At 42.6% G+C, this 13,374-nt stretch overlaps 1 protein-coding gene across 7 annotated transcripts in view; it reads left to right on the top strand.

Annotated features, from left to right (window-relative positions):
• The window catches only part of EBF1 (EBF transcription factor 1), a 385,753-nt gene that overhangs the window by 20,429 nt on the left and 351,950 nt on the right, over positions 1–13,374 (top strand). For all 7 annotated transcript variants that reach the window (XM_079771781.1, XM_079771780.1, XM_079771779.1 and 4 more), the window contains exon 6: positions 8,388–8,456. In XM_079771781.1, coding sequence (XP_079627907.1) covers positions 8,388–8,456 — 69 coding nt within the window. The remainder of the gene's footprint in view (positions 1–8,387; positions 8,457–13,374) is intronic.

The raw sequence follows: 13,374 nt of genomic DNA, 5'->3' as shown, positions 1-13,374 counted from the left end.
ATCTCAACCAATAGGCCACCTAATATCTATATATCATAGATTTGCATCCATAAGAGATTTGATTTTAAGTGCATCTCAACATCCTGTATTTAAATGTGAATGGAAAACAGGAACTATACTTGGTAGTTGAACCAGCTCCCAACCTCCCAGGAAGGCTGAAGCAGGTTTTCTCTCCTTCCAGGTCACAGGATGGTTTCCCAGGCTGGGTGCTCTGTTGAGGCGAGCGATCTTTTTCCATGATCAGTGCCTGGCTTTTTGTGGGGCCGTGGCTTAGTTCTCAGGGTCAGCCTCTCCCTTGATCAGGCCTCTTCTTCCTTTCTCTTTTGCTGGCTTATTCTGATTTTTCCTTCAGATCCCCACTTCAGCGTGATTTCTTCAGGAAAGCCTCCCTAGCCCTTGTCCTGAATTGTATCCCCTTGTTAGGCATTCTTATTCTATCCTGTGCTTTTCCCTCAAAGCACTCAGGGCATTGTAACTGTGGGTCCATGGCCTGTGTTCCTTGCTGGACTAAGGACTTGAAGGCAGGGAAATTACTCAGTTTTCCTCTGTGCCTCAGTTGTTCCATGTGTGAAATGGGTGAAAAATATTATCTCATAGATAGTTGTTAAGATTAAATGCTATAACCTATAAATGCTTATCATGGTGCCTACCATATAGAAAGTGCTGAATGTCTATTAGTGTTTATAGCAGTGGCAGTAGTATTAGTATTAATATTAATAGAAGCAGAAGTAGTAGTCGAAGCCATAGCAGCAATATCCAGTGTCTAGCTAGGTATCTGGCACATAGTTGTTCAGAGTGAAAGATTGATAAGAGAACTTTGAAAGGAAGTGAAGCATCCCTTGGCCTGGCCTGTGGGATCGAGCCAAAACCAGCTCTCTGACATCCCCTGAGGGGTCCTGGATTGCAAGAGGGCTCAGGCCAGGCCGATGGACCCCACCGGTGCTTGATTGGGGCTGGGGAGGGATGCGGGAAGTTGGGTAGCTGGGGAGGGACCGTGGGAGGGCTCCAGTGTATGTCCAGTCCATCTCGCTCAGGCCCGATTGGCTGGACTCCAGCAGCAAGCTCACCTACTGGTTGGAGCATCTTCCCCCTGGTGGTCAGTGTACGTCATAGCCACTGGTCAACTGGTCGACTGTCTTCCCCCTGGTGGTCAGTGCATGTCATAGAGAGTGGTTGAGTGGCCTTAGCATATCATTAGCATATTACACTTTGATTGGTTGAACAAACAACTGGATGGCCGGACACTTAGCATATTAGGTTTTTATTATATAGGACAGTGATGGGCAACCTTTTGAGCTTGGTGTGTTAAACTTCGCCAAAAAACTGAGCATAACTCGGGTAGTGTGTCACTTTGAGGAAAAAACTAACTCCAAGACTCTAGTCGCAAATGTTTCATCCTCAGGAGCAGCAAATGTTTCATCCTCGGCATGTGGCCGCGTGTCATCAGAAATGGCTATGCGTGTCAGTGCTGACATGCATGTCATAGGTTCGCCATCACTGATATAGGATATCCTATCTAATAAAAGGGTAATATGCAAATTAACCATCACTCAGTCACAAAGATGGCGGCGCCCATAGCTACAAGATGGCGGCGCCCAGTTCTCTCAGCCCCGCCGGAGTCCCCCAGTCCCAGGGGGGCGGCTGCTGAGAGTGGGCAGCATGAGCGGCCTAGCGGAATGCTTGCTTCGTTGCCACGCCCAGCTTGGGCTGGCCCCCCAGACCTGGAGCGGACATGGACAGGGACAGGGGGCCCAGCCTGCAGCCTCCATGGCCGAGCGCAGGCCCAGAGAGGAGATTGTGGGCCTGCCTCCTGCAGAAGCAGCGCGGGTCCCTCCCACCTCCCATGGAATCTGCGTGGGTCCCTCCTGGCTCCCATGGAATAAACGTGGGTCCCTCCCGCCTCCCACGGAATCTGCACGGGTCCCTCCTGGCTCCCGTGGAATGAACGTGGGTCCCTCCCGCCTCCCACGGAATCTGCGCGGGTCCCTCCTGGCTCCCGTGGAATGAACGTGGGTCCCTCCCGCCTCCCACGGAATCTGCGCGGGTCCCTCCTGGCTCCCGTGGAATGAACGTGGGTCCCTCCCGCCTCCTGTGGAAGCAGCGCGGCTCCTGGTGGTGTGCTGTGGTTCTCTCTGGCTCTCGCAGAAGCGGCGGGCGGCCTACTGCGCGCGGTATCGCAATGGGCTGCTAATATATATGTATCCTCCATTCTTCTCCACTCTTATTTCATAATGTACTTTGTTCATTCTAGGTGTGGTGGTTAAGGATGTTTTCATTCATTCTTTTAGCCCCTACTGTGTGCAAAGCACTGTGGAATGCCGAGCCCAAAAGGACTGAGTCCTGTAGTAGGAGAGCTGACAGATTAGATGAGACTTGTGGGCAGAGTACCAGACTGCTCTGTAGAAAGAGTTGACTGTGATCAGAGCTGAGGCAAAGGATTGTGGCTATTCAGAGAAGATAGGACATACTTGTAGGCAGGTAGTAGCCTCAGAAATGGGGAGGAGGGTGAGATAGGACAAGGAGTTTAGAGGATGCATGAAGTGTTTGGGCCCGTTTGTTGGTGGTCCAGGTAGGATTTCTCTTTGGAAAGGTCTAAAGGTGGGTGGCCCTGTGGCCTGGAGCTGGGAAGAGAGTCAGGGTGAAAGACAACCCACTTCAGAGGTCTCTTCCCAAAGGTGAGAGTTGAAACTATGGGCTTATAAGGGGTTGACAAGGGTGGGAGAAAGGAGAGCAAAGGGTCCTTGGATACATTCTTGGGGAATAATCACACATTAGCAAGGAGGGAGGGTGTGTTCAAGAATTAGGGAAAAGAACCTTGAGCATCCAGGACTTAGAAAGAAAAGGAGGGTGTTTCAAAGATGTGGGCCATCCATGTAAGTGCTAGGGAGGCGCCACATGGATATGAAGACTGAGAAAAACAGCAAAAAGGTCCCTGGTGAACGAAGCCAGTTTTTATGGGGTTAAGGTGGCAAGAACTGATGGAGACTCTGGCAAGGAGAGGGTTGGACAGCAAAGAAACTGACTCAAGAAACAAGATGGAGCAAGTTTTTTTTTTTTTTTAAGAGAATGGGAAAACTTGACAATGTATATAAACTGAGGGAAAGAATGAACTTATCCTCACAACCATTAATCAGACTCTTCAGGTAATTCCTATATCTCCTTCTCCAGCCACTTTGGCTAAATAGGCAAGACATTTTACTTTTTATTGCAAAGCTTAGAGATTGATATGATGTTTTTCTCTAGTTGAGAGAGCCTCTACTTATCAGAAAAAACTGCATGTTCCTAAGATGAGGATCTGCCGGTCCCACGACTAGGAGACATCTAGCCATTTCTTGCCGTGATTTATGGAGCTGCGTGTCAGCTCACTGGAGATACACCACCTGTGTCAGGCTGCTATGGAAGAGACTCATAAGTTTGCCTTTCCCTGGGTGTGCAGAATTGTCCAGGAGACGCACGAGCCTGCTGGGGAAAGGGCTGCTGTTTTGAGTCCACAGTGTATGTATGGCATCAGGTGCTGGGTACCCACTCCTGTGACAGGCCACATTGCTCTCCTGCCAGTTGGGTCGCAGGTTGAGAAGGGACGTGAAATAGTGGGAGTCCTGCCCTGTGACAAAACAAATTAGGCAACTCCAAGCCCTCCCACACGATAGATGTCTGCGTTAGGGAGCCAATACCAGGTCTGAGTCTGGCACAGTGCCTGCCACACAAGTAGGAGCCGGAGAAACACCTTTTTGACTAGATGAAGACCCATCCATCACACAGTAATGAGGATATAATTATTCCTGCGAGTTCTTTCACTACCACGGTAACTTTTCCTTTGAAATGCTTTTGCATTTGTTGTCCCAACATACTATAGTGTTTCATTCTGAGTCCTCTTCTGCCTTACACATAAAGGAATCTGTGCTCTTTTCAGCCGTCCTTGGTTGATGCCTGTCTTGTGTATGGTGGAGGTTGGTGCCCACCTTTCTGGGTTCTTCTGAGTTCCATGGAAGAAACTAGAGGAGGTTCAGCTCAGAGCACAGAGGACTCTCGAGGGCAGGGAACAGTCATGGGAAGAAGGACAGGTCTTTACTTGGCGCTCGGGTTAGGATTAGGGAGCTACAGGGGGATCCATGTCAGCTCAGTGTAAGGGAAGACCTTCCTTCTCCCGCTGACAGTTGATTTTTCATTTTTCAGTGGGAAAGTAATAATGCAATACAAAGCAGAAGACTGAAAATGTATTTATATAAAATATACACCCTCCATTATTCCTCATTCCTATTTCCCTTGCTATAGGTTACAGCTTTGAGGTATCCATTCATTTATTAAATATTTTCCAAGGACCCAGAGTGTACTAGGCTCTGTCCTGGTTGCTGGGGATATAAAGGTGAATAAAAACGTCTGTCCTCATGGGGTTTATATTCTAGTGTGAGTGTCAGACAATAATGAAGAAGATAAAGCAATATAAAATATAACGTGAGGAGCGCTAGGAAGAAAAGTGATGCAGAACAAGGGGCCAGAGAGCTCTGGGTGGCCAGGGAAGCCTTTCTAAGGCAGTGACTTTGTGCAGAGATTTGAGTGACATGAGGGTGTGGACCATGCTTATGACATTCTCTCTCTCTCTCTCTCTCTCTCTCTCTCTCTGTTTCTCTCTCTCTCTTCCCCTTGCTCCCCCCACCTCCTCACATTTTTCTCTCAGAAATTGGACCATACCATACATACTATTTTGCAACTTATTTTTCTCAGTTTACAATATAATGTTGACTTCTTTTCATGATAATTCATAAAACCCACCTTCATTCCTTTTTAATGCTGCACAGAACTCCATATATACATGTACAATATATACTATATATATGTATACACACATACAGACACATACACACACACATATATATTTAAAGTGGGCTCATACTATAGACACTATTTTGTCATCACCCCAGGTGCAGAGCAGAGCCCAAGTGTCTCATTTTGGGAAAACTATATGATGCAGTGACATGGCCTGGGAGACAGGAACCTGTTGGAATAGTTTTCATCCTTTGCCTAAAGTTTTTTTTTATAAGTGATAAGTGACCTCCAGCAGCCCCTTGATTCTGTTTTCTCTTCCTTCATTCCCCCATTTTAGTCCTATTCTGTCTTTCCTTCTGCACTCCTGTTCTTTGAATCTGCCTGCTACTCTGGGTCCCTTGAGGCACAGCACAGAGGGGATGGTTCTTATTTATGCTATTCTTCAATTCCTCTGGCTTCTCTCTAAGTCATTTTTATTTGGGACAGTGCTTAAGTCAAAGGACAAATCTCTGGCCTAGTGTGGCCCTTGCTTGGGGGAGGTGGTTTGGTGTATGGGGTGGGGTGATAGCAACCCCCTCTTTCCATCCGGATTGCCTGCCCAGAGGGTCAGCTTGGCTCTCTTTATCTGTCACCTTTCTGCTTTCATGGGTTATATTCCCTCACCCCGATATGTTATACTCATTCATGAAGTTAATCAATCAATCCAATATTTGAGCTTCTCTGTTCTATTCTAGGTTTTATGCTGCTCCTTAGGTAACTAAAATTGACAGTTTTTTCCTTTAAGAAGAATATGGGTTAATGAGGGAGGGGGGGTGTGTGTGCAAGGAGAAAGATAGCAACAAAACACACACACACACACACACACACACACACACACACACACACACACACACAAATATATATATGCAAGAATGGACTTTTATTGTGTTAAGTGCCCTGAAAGGAAAAACAGGACAGACCTAACTTTGATTAAGGGCAGATGTCAGGGCCAACCTCTCAGAGGAAAGAGCCTAGAGGCTGAAGTCTGATGGGGGACCAGGGGTTGCCTAACTAGGGAGGGGTCGAAGGAGGAGCAGAGCACGTGGGAGGCCTGGCCTGCCCTGGGCCTGGGATCAGACTGAGTGTCCCTATCAGAGAGATTGAAATTGGCCAGTGAGACTGCAGCTTGGCAAGTTGGAGAAGAGTGATAGGAGATTGGGAGGTGGTCTGGCATCCTGTCATGCCATAGATTTATTCTAAGTGTTGTGGGAAGGCATTAAAAGGTCCTGGGCAGTGAAGTGACACAGTCCCATTGACATTTTGAAAAGATCACTCAGGCTGTTGCAGGGAGTAAAGAGTAGGCAGCAAGAGTAGGCCACTGGAGGAATCCAAGGACAAATGAAAGTGATTGGACCAGGGTGGTGGCAGTGGGGAGGGAGAGAATCAGGTAAGCTTGAGATGTAGATTCTACTCCACAATTATCATCATGCAAGTTGGAGGAGTCTGGGGGGCGGTGGGAGGGGGGAGGAAGAGGACATCTAGTCTGGGCAGGACCTTGGTGAGGGCGTGGCCACTGGGGACTTGCATTACCCACTCACTGTTTTGAAGAAGAAAGGAAAAGAAAAGAAAAAAAAAGGAAAACAGAAAGGAGAATATAGGCCATCCCATTCATTGGTTTTCTCCATGGATAAAGGGGGCTGTGGGGCTCTGTAGATGGGCTGCTTTTGGAGAGTTGCTGCCTCTGAGGAGGGGCCAGGAGCTGGGAGTGACAGTGATGCTAAGCGCTTAGTAGGTCCAGTCATGGAGCCCGGCTTTACACCCTTACTGCATTGAATTTGCGCCTCCTCACTTAGGGGTGGGTACAATCATTGTTCCATTTTACAAATGAGGCAACTATGAGCTGTGAGGGGTAAGGCGACGCAGGCAGTTCTGTCTGATTCCAGAGCCAGTGTTTTTAACCACTGTCTCCTCTGCCCTTGAAATGTAGGCATAGAGGATCGGAGTTTAGGGAGGATGGAGTTGAGTTTTTAACTTATTTTTTTTGCATTCAGCCCAACTACTGTACTTCTCATTCCTGTTCCTCATGTGTCTTATACATTGGGACACTTTAGGCCTTCTATCCCCAGAGCACCAGCGCTGCAGAACTCAGGCCCGGAGGAAATAGTTCCCTCAGAATCAGACAGGCAAAAGCTATAGGGGGTGGAGTGGTTTTTAGCTGGGGCTTTGACAAAGGAAATACAATTCTTAGTATTGCTTTCTGGACATATGGGAGACACAGAATTAGCACCAAATTTGGAAGCTGATTCTCTTCTCAGGGATATAGTTACAGCAAGGAAAGAGACTTCCCAACTTGGGGGAAAGACTCCCTATGCAGAAGTGTATCTATCTCTAGGTCCTAAAAGTGAAGTTCAATGTTTGATTCTCTCTGGCAGCTCTAAATTTAGGCTCTGTGATTCACTAAGTCGAGTGTGTGTGTGCGTGTGTGTGTGTGTGTGTGTGTGTATGAGAGAGAGAGAGAGAGAGAGAGAGAGAGAGAGAGAGAGAGAGAAGAGAAGAGAAGAGAAGAGAAGAGAAGAGAAGAGAAGAGAAGAGAAGAGAGAGAGAGGGGTCATGCACGTGTGCCTGTATAAGAAAGTGGGAGCAAAGTGCATATTATTTGTGCATGGTAATGTATAACCCTCGGTTAACTTCCTCACCTCCTTGACTGATCAAATATTTGCTTTTATAGTGTGCCCCTGTGGACAGACAATGTTTTATTTGCAAACAAGTCTCAGGTGCATAGGTTTCCATTGATCATGGGTAATTTTCAAAAACCATAATTTTTTACCCTTTAGAAGCATCTTAAGGTCACAGCTGGGGTGGGATTTGGATAGGGGTGCATTTCTTGCCCGTGGCTGCTTTTTCTGATCTAATAAAGAGTGACCACTGCCAGTGCTGTGCTAGCCTTTCGATCAACTGTCCCTAGTGCTTCCAGAAAACTTAAGTGGTGGCCAGTGCAAGACACAAAAGCACAAGAGGGCATGCTGGTCTCCACTTTCTTTTATCCCGTTTCTTGGTTTGTCTTAATTATTGTGTCATGCTTTTATTCTCATGAAGATGGTTCAAAAGCAAGCACTTGCAGCTTTAGGATTTTAGAAAGCTTGTGGTTGAAGAAAATGTCTCCCATAAAAGAGAAAGGAGGAGGAAAAGGAATCCATTTAATACAAAATGACTGGAGGGGGAGAAATCACTCATACCTCATTATTGACGCGTTCCACACAATTAGTGTGATCTTGAGGGAAGAACGTTTGAGCCACCCACAACCCTGAATATTCTCATTGGGTAGATGTAATAATGATGCATTTCACAGTGAACCCTTCCAATACCGCGGGCAGTGATGGGGAGACCCCATCTTAGGGCTGTTAGTCCTGGCTCCCAGAGAGTCTCTTTCTCTCCTCCTTTGTGCAGGGAGAGGTTAAGCCTGGCCATTAACCCATAGGTGACCCAAATAGAATTTTCTGTCCCAGGGATCCATTGATTGCCAGGTATGGCTTTGTGGTAATTCTAGCATTTGCAACCCAGCAATTTGAACCTTCTGTCTGCCTAAATGATGATTTTACATTGTAATGGTTGTACTAAATCCTTTCGCTTTTGCTCCATAGCCGCTGTTGTGACAAGAAAAGCTGTGGCAACCGAAACGAGACTCCCTCAGATCCAGTGATAATTGACAGGTAGGGACCACTCTACTTTCACTGGATTCTTATTCCTCATTATAATGAAACACCTGCCTTGTGTCGCTCATGGGCGAGGGTTAGGAATGCATGTGGCCGAAATTTGCCTGTTGGTCATGACTTAATCCGCGCCGAGCTATTGCGATTCCTGGGAAAGCCATATGGAATGTTCTTTGGAGGCCTGTTTTCTTGGATTGCTCCGGTTTTGTGTCTGATTCATGCTCCTAAAGGAATATTTTTTTCTCTCCTGACTTTCAGTGGCTCAGTCCTCACGCTGTGCCAGGAAGCTTCAGAAATAAAATAATAATAGTTTGTGATTTATGAAATGTGGTTGGGTGCTTATAAATATTTAACTTTTATTTGAAAAATGTTTGAATCATTATCACTTTTAGCTACAGTAGTTCTGTTGGATGTAATCCATCTACATTTTAAGGTTTTATTTATGCATAAAAGCAGTTTTAAAAAGATCTGCGAACCAAGATTTTCCTACTGTTATTTCCTGGGTTTGATTGTAGCTCATACTGTATCGTAAGTTGATTAATTTATCCTGCTTGTCTTAATTATCGTGTTTTTAAACAGATCCATATTACTAATCTGACATGACCGAGTAAATCACTGTGGAACGATAAATCTGTTTTAGTTGTTCGGTGCAATTTGAAGCCAGTATGTGCACATATTATGCAAAGCCACATTCCAAATATTCATTTTACATTTTAATTATTGAAATTCATTGTATGGAAACATGTATGATAAACCATTTGTTACATAGCACTACTCATTGAGAGTTAAATGGCCTGGAAGGTTTATAGATGCTGTCGGTTGTCAGCTAGGAAAAAAGCTAGCACCCTCCACTAGCTGGAAAAGAGTCTTGCAAGCAAGACTGACTGATTCCCTCATTGAAGGAACCTACAGCTGAACAAAAATCTCTTTTGGAGTTTGATAATATTGTTTTTTGACAGTGCTCCCCTCCCCCCCACTTCTCTGTCTTCCTAATTCTTTTTATCATTTAGGGACTTGCCTAATGATTTTTCAATGAACTGGAAAGTGCTTCATCATAATTTATGACAAAACATTGGTTGTTGATTTTGACATATGTGGTTCTTCAGGCTTAAGCCCAATTTTGTTTATTTTATTTTTTAAGCCCAATTTTGATTGCCAAGTAGCTTCCTAAAGCTCACATTTCAATTGGATATTTTACTTAAATATTTCTCACTAATGTTCACTAACAACATACACTTTTGCCCGATAAATAAGTATGAATATACTTGATTCAAAGGTAACACAGGTAATGTTTGCCGTATAGTGAGGTAGTGTGCTGTCTATAGAATTAGAATGACATGTTTATCTGAAACCACAGGCCTGCCATTCATATAATATTTTTTTCTGCAACAGAAGATAAATATTCATATAATATAAAACAATAAGTATCACCTTTGTGCTGTTGGTTTCATTTAAATACACCTCTTCAAAATACCACTTCTTATTTTAAGCAAGTTTTTCTTCCTCAGCCATTAAAAAGAAAGTGTTCTGATCAAAGGACCAGCCCAGATCGTCCCCCCAAATTTGAAACTCTACGCATTTTGTTCTGCTACCCAGTTCCTTTTGGTTTCGATGATGACAAGAACTTACCTTGCCACACTCAATGAAAACACTTTTTTTGCTTGTGAATGGGTTAAGCTTTTAAGTTCTTCGTTTGGTTTTAAGCCGTGACTCTGATATAGAAGGTTGATAGGACTGTGGTTTGAATAACATTTGATTTTGACCTGTTCCTGTGGGTTGCAATGGCATAAGAAACTTGACTCAGCAGCGCTGTAATTAGCCCGGCCCGTGTTTTTGAAACAGGATTGTGTTACCTGGATTGCATTAGTGTGGCTTCTATTGTTGCCGCTTTGCATCTGTCCCAGTAGGGTACTTAAAACCTTTTCTTGGCTGGGGTAGTTCAAACAATTTAGGCAAAATAAGTATGCACTTTATACTGTTGGTGGCTTTCGAGATATTACTCAGGACATTTATCCTTTTCATTTTTTTTCCCTTTTCGGTCTGACAAAGTAGAAAACTGTGTGTAGCCAGTGCTGGTCTCTTAAGAGAGGAGAATTTTACAAACAGCTGAAACCCAGTGCGTCTGCACAAGTCCAGCGTGTGTTTATTTGCTGGCTGTTGCCACTGTCTCCTGTGAACTATCTTTTTAAGCAGTGATGCCAGCTGATATGCAAAAACCCATTTAACTATCCTTTATTTGCATCCGAGTTTTCAGAATTTGCCCTTCAGACGGCCAAAGGCTTTTAAAGCTCCAGTCTTGTCTATGCTGATATGTGAAACTTCCATTTTTAACGACGAGAGAAGAGAATAACAATAAGAAAAGAACTCACACAAGGAAGGGCAAAATAGAAAAGATTTTTCAATTCCATACAATTGCTGCAAAGGAAAAAAAATGAAGGCAACTGTGTTTGAATTTCATGGTTTACAATTTGATTCTATATTACTGATTGCATAATATCTGTGTTACATGCTTAGGGTTTGATTTGTTTTCAGATTTATGGATGTGAATCCCTGCATATTTTGGAAAAGTAGGTTATGGGGCCTGCATTCAGTAGCAGTAGCAACTGTTTTTTACAAAATGCACACAGTATGTAATTATAGAGCTGAGGGTATAGGCAATCGTTGTGTTAGGATTTAGCATAGTTTTAACACACAGTTACCTTTTGGGCACCAGTACTTTTTAGCTCCCTTTGCTTGTCCTTCAGATTTTGGAAGAACACTGCTAAAAAAAAAGACTTTAAGCAGTGGTTATGCAGGAAAACTATTTATAGGGTAGATAGAAGAGGCTCTCTGGTCATACGGCAATGGTGCAGGGTAAGCTCTTTCTGTGTTGAATTTTGGCTGTATGATTTGCCACCAGTGATTTGGGGACATCAGCTTGGCATAGTCTATCCCAAAAGTGGAATTAACAAAATCAGCAGTAGCACACTATGATGTAGAAAATGACTCCTTTTACAATTGTGACAATTTGTCCAGTCACTTTGAAAAGCTTTTTGGAAAATTCCCTGCAAACGTAGGAAGTGTGCATCTGCAGTTGACTGCCAGGTTATATTTTATATTTCTGCCTGATACTGAATGGCTTGATGAAGAATGTTAAAACCCAGGCTGTGCCCAATGATCCAGATATTTGGGCTGTGTAGACATGGAAAAAGTCAAATGTGTTATGTTTAATAGCTGATGACCAGGAACTAATAATAGCAAATTTCATTATTGTTGAGGTAAAGGGCTATGTATAGTAATTATTGTTAAGTAAAAAGCAAAACAATGATTTGCAGTTATTGAATTACAGTGGAGATTGACTTAACATATTCACACAGTAACTCATATTTGAATTTAAAAGGTTTGCAATAAAATTCATGTTTAGAAATTGAATAAATTGTAGTTTTATTACCACATTGGATATCCTTGTGTCCTAACCTTTTTCCTTGGAGTTATCTAAGTTCAATAAATAAAACCTCATTAGACTATTCCCATTTCAACGAGTTTATTAAATTTTGCAGGAGTAATTAGCATAAGCTGTGCTAATTTTTCTGGAAGACTAATGAGGGAGGTTCTTAATTAGGTTTACTTTGTAAGAATCAGAAAAGATGATAATGACAAAAGTCACATAGGGTAGTCTGAATTGGGAACCCAGTTTTTCTGAATCTGTAAAAAAAGCTTCAATTTTCTAGATGGAAACTTCTTTATAAATGCTTGAACTGAATATATTAAATGTGCAGAATGTCATTCCGTATCTAGTTGTTAGGATTACCATCCATTCTTGATTTGCTTCACAAAACTTTATTTTCCTACCCTCGACTCACTAAACTATCTTTAAGCAATGACATGGATGAATACAGATGGTCTTACAAAAACGTTTCTTTCTCCAAATTATACTGCAGGATTCCTTACACATGGAGCCCTAAAATTTTTCACCAGATTTGTGTCACTTATTGTCAGTAAAGCAGGATAGGGGATGATTCAATATTTGTGTGTTTGTTTTCTTTTCAATTTTATTCTATCAGTGTGCTTGATAGAATCGTTAGGCCACTAAATAAAAGGAAAAAATAAGAGCTCAATTCTTTATTTCCTTGTACTGTGGATCTTGAGCAGTTAATAGTGAATTTTTGAAAACAGAAATAATACAAGATGAAATTCTTCCTCAAATTATCTTCTCCTGTCTCATGTGAATTTAGACGTAGCCCTTTCGGGATATGTAGCTCAAGCAACCTGCAAGTTTTGAGTTCCTCAGAGCCAATATTTAAAGCATGGATTTTTAAAGCCTGTCAATTAAGATACCTCTAAAGATTTTGGGTTTGCACATTGTAACCTTAACAGATTTGTCTTTATTTTCCATTTATACAAATTCTTGTATCTATGTTTGAGATGAAAGCTTTGACATGTAACATAAAAAATACATACTGATTTCATAGAGTGAGAAGCCTAGTCTGTTTGGAATTACTCTTCTTCCACTTACTCAAGGGTCTCCTAAAAAGAAAAAAAGCATATATATATATATATATATGTATTTTTAAAAGATCTTCCATATCTAGATCACTTTCATTTAGGTAACATTAATTGGGTATGTCTTATGTTTATTGGTTGAAAAAATGTTCAGGAGTGAAAATATTAGGATGCTTATTTTACCTGTTGATTTTACAGGATGTAAATCACCTGAATAGAAAAGCTTAACCATGTCAGGGTTGATCAAAGAACCGATTTTATTTACGATCTATTCTTCATCTAAGAGATATAAATACTGTGGTAGGACATTTCATAAAGTGCAGTGTTATCACCAAGCTAATTTCTTGATTAAATTGATCCCGATACATTTATATAACACATATATTCATTTGTATAACAGGAAAATAATATTAAAACTTTAGAATTAGCATATAAT

The sequence above is a fragment of the Cnephaeus nilssonii genome (assembly GCF_951640355.1).
Source record: "Cnephaeus nilssonii genome assembly, chromosome: 5".
Classification (NCBI taxonomy): Eukaryota; Metazoa; Chordata; class Mammalia; order Chiroptera; family Vespertilionidae; genus Cnephaeus; species Cnephaeus nilssonii.
Note: the sequence above shows the minus strand (reverse complement) of the source record. Positions and strands in the feature narration are given on the sequence as shown.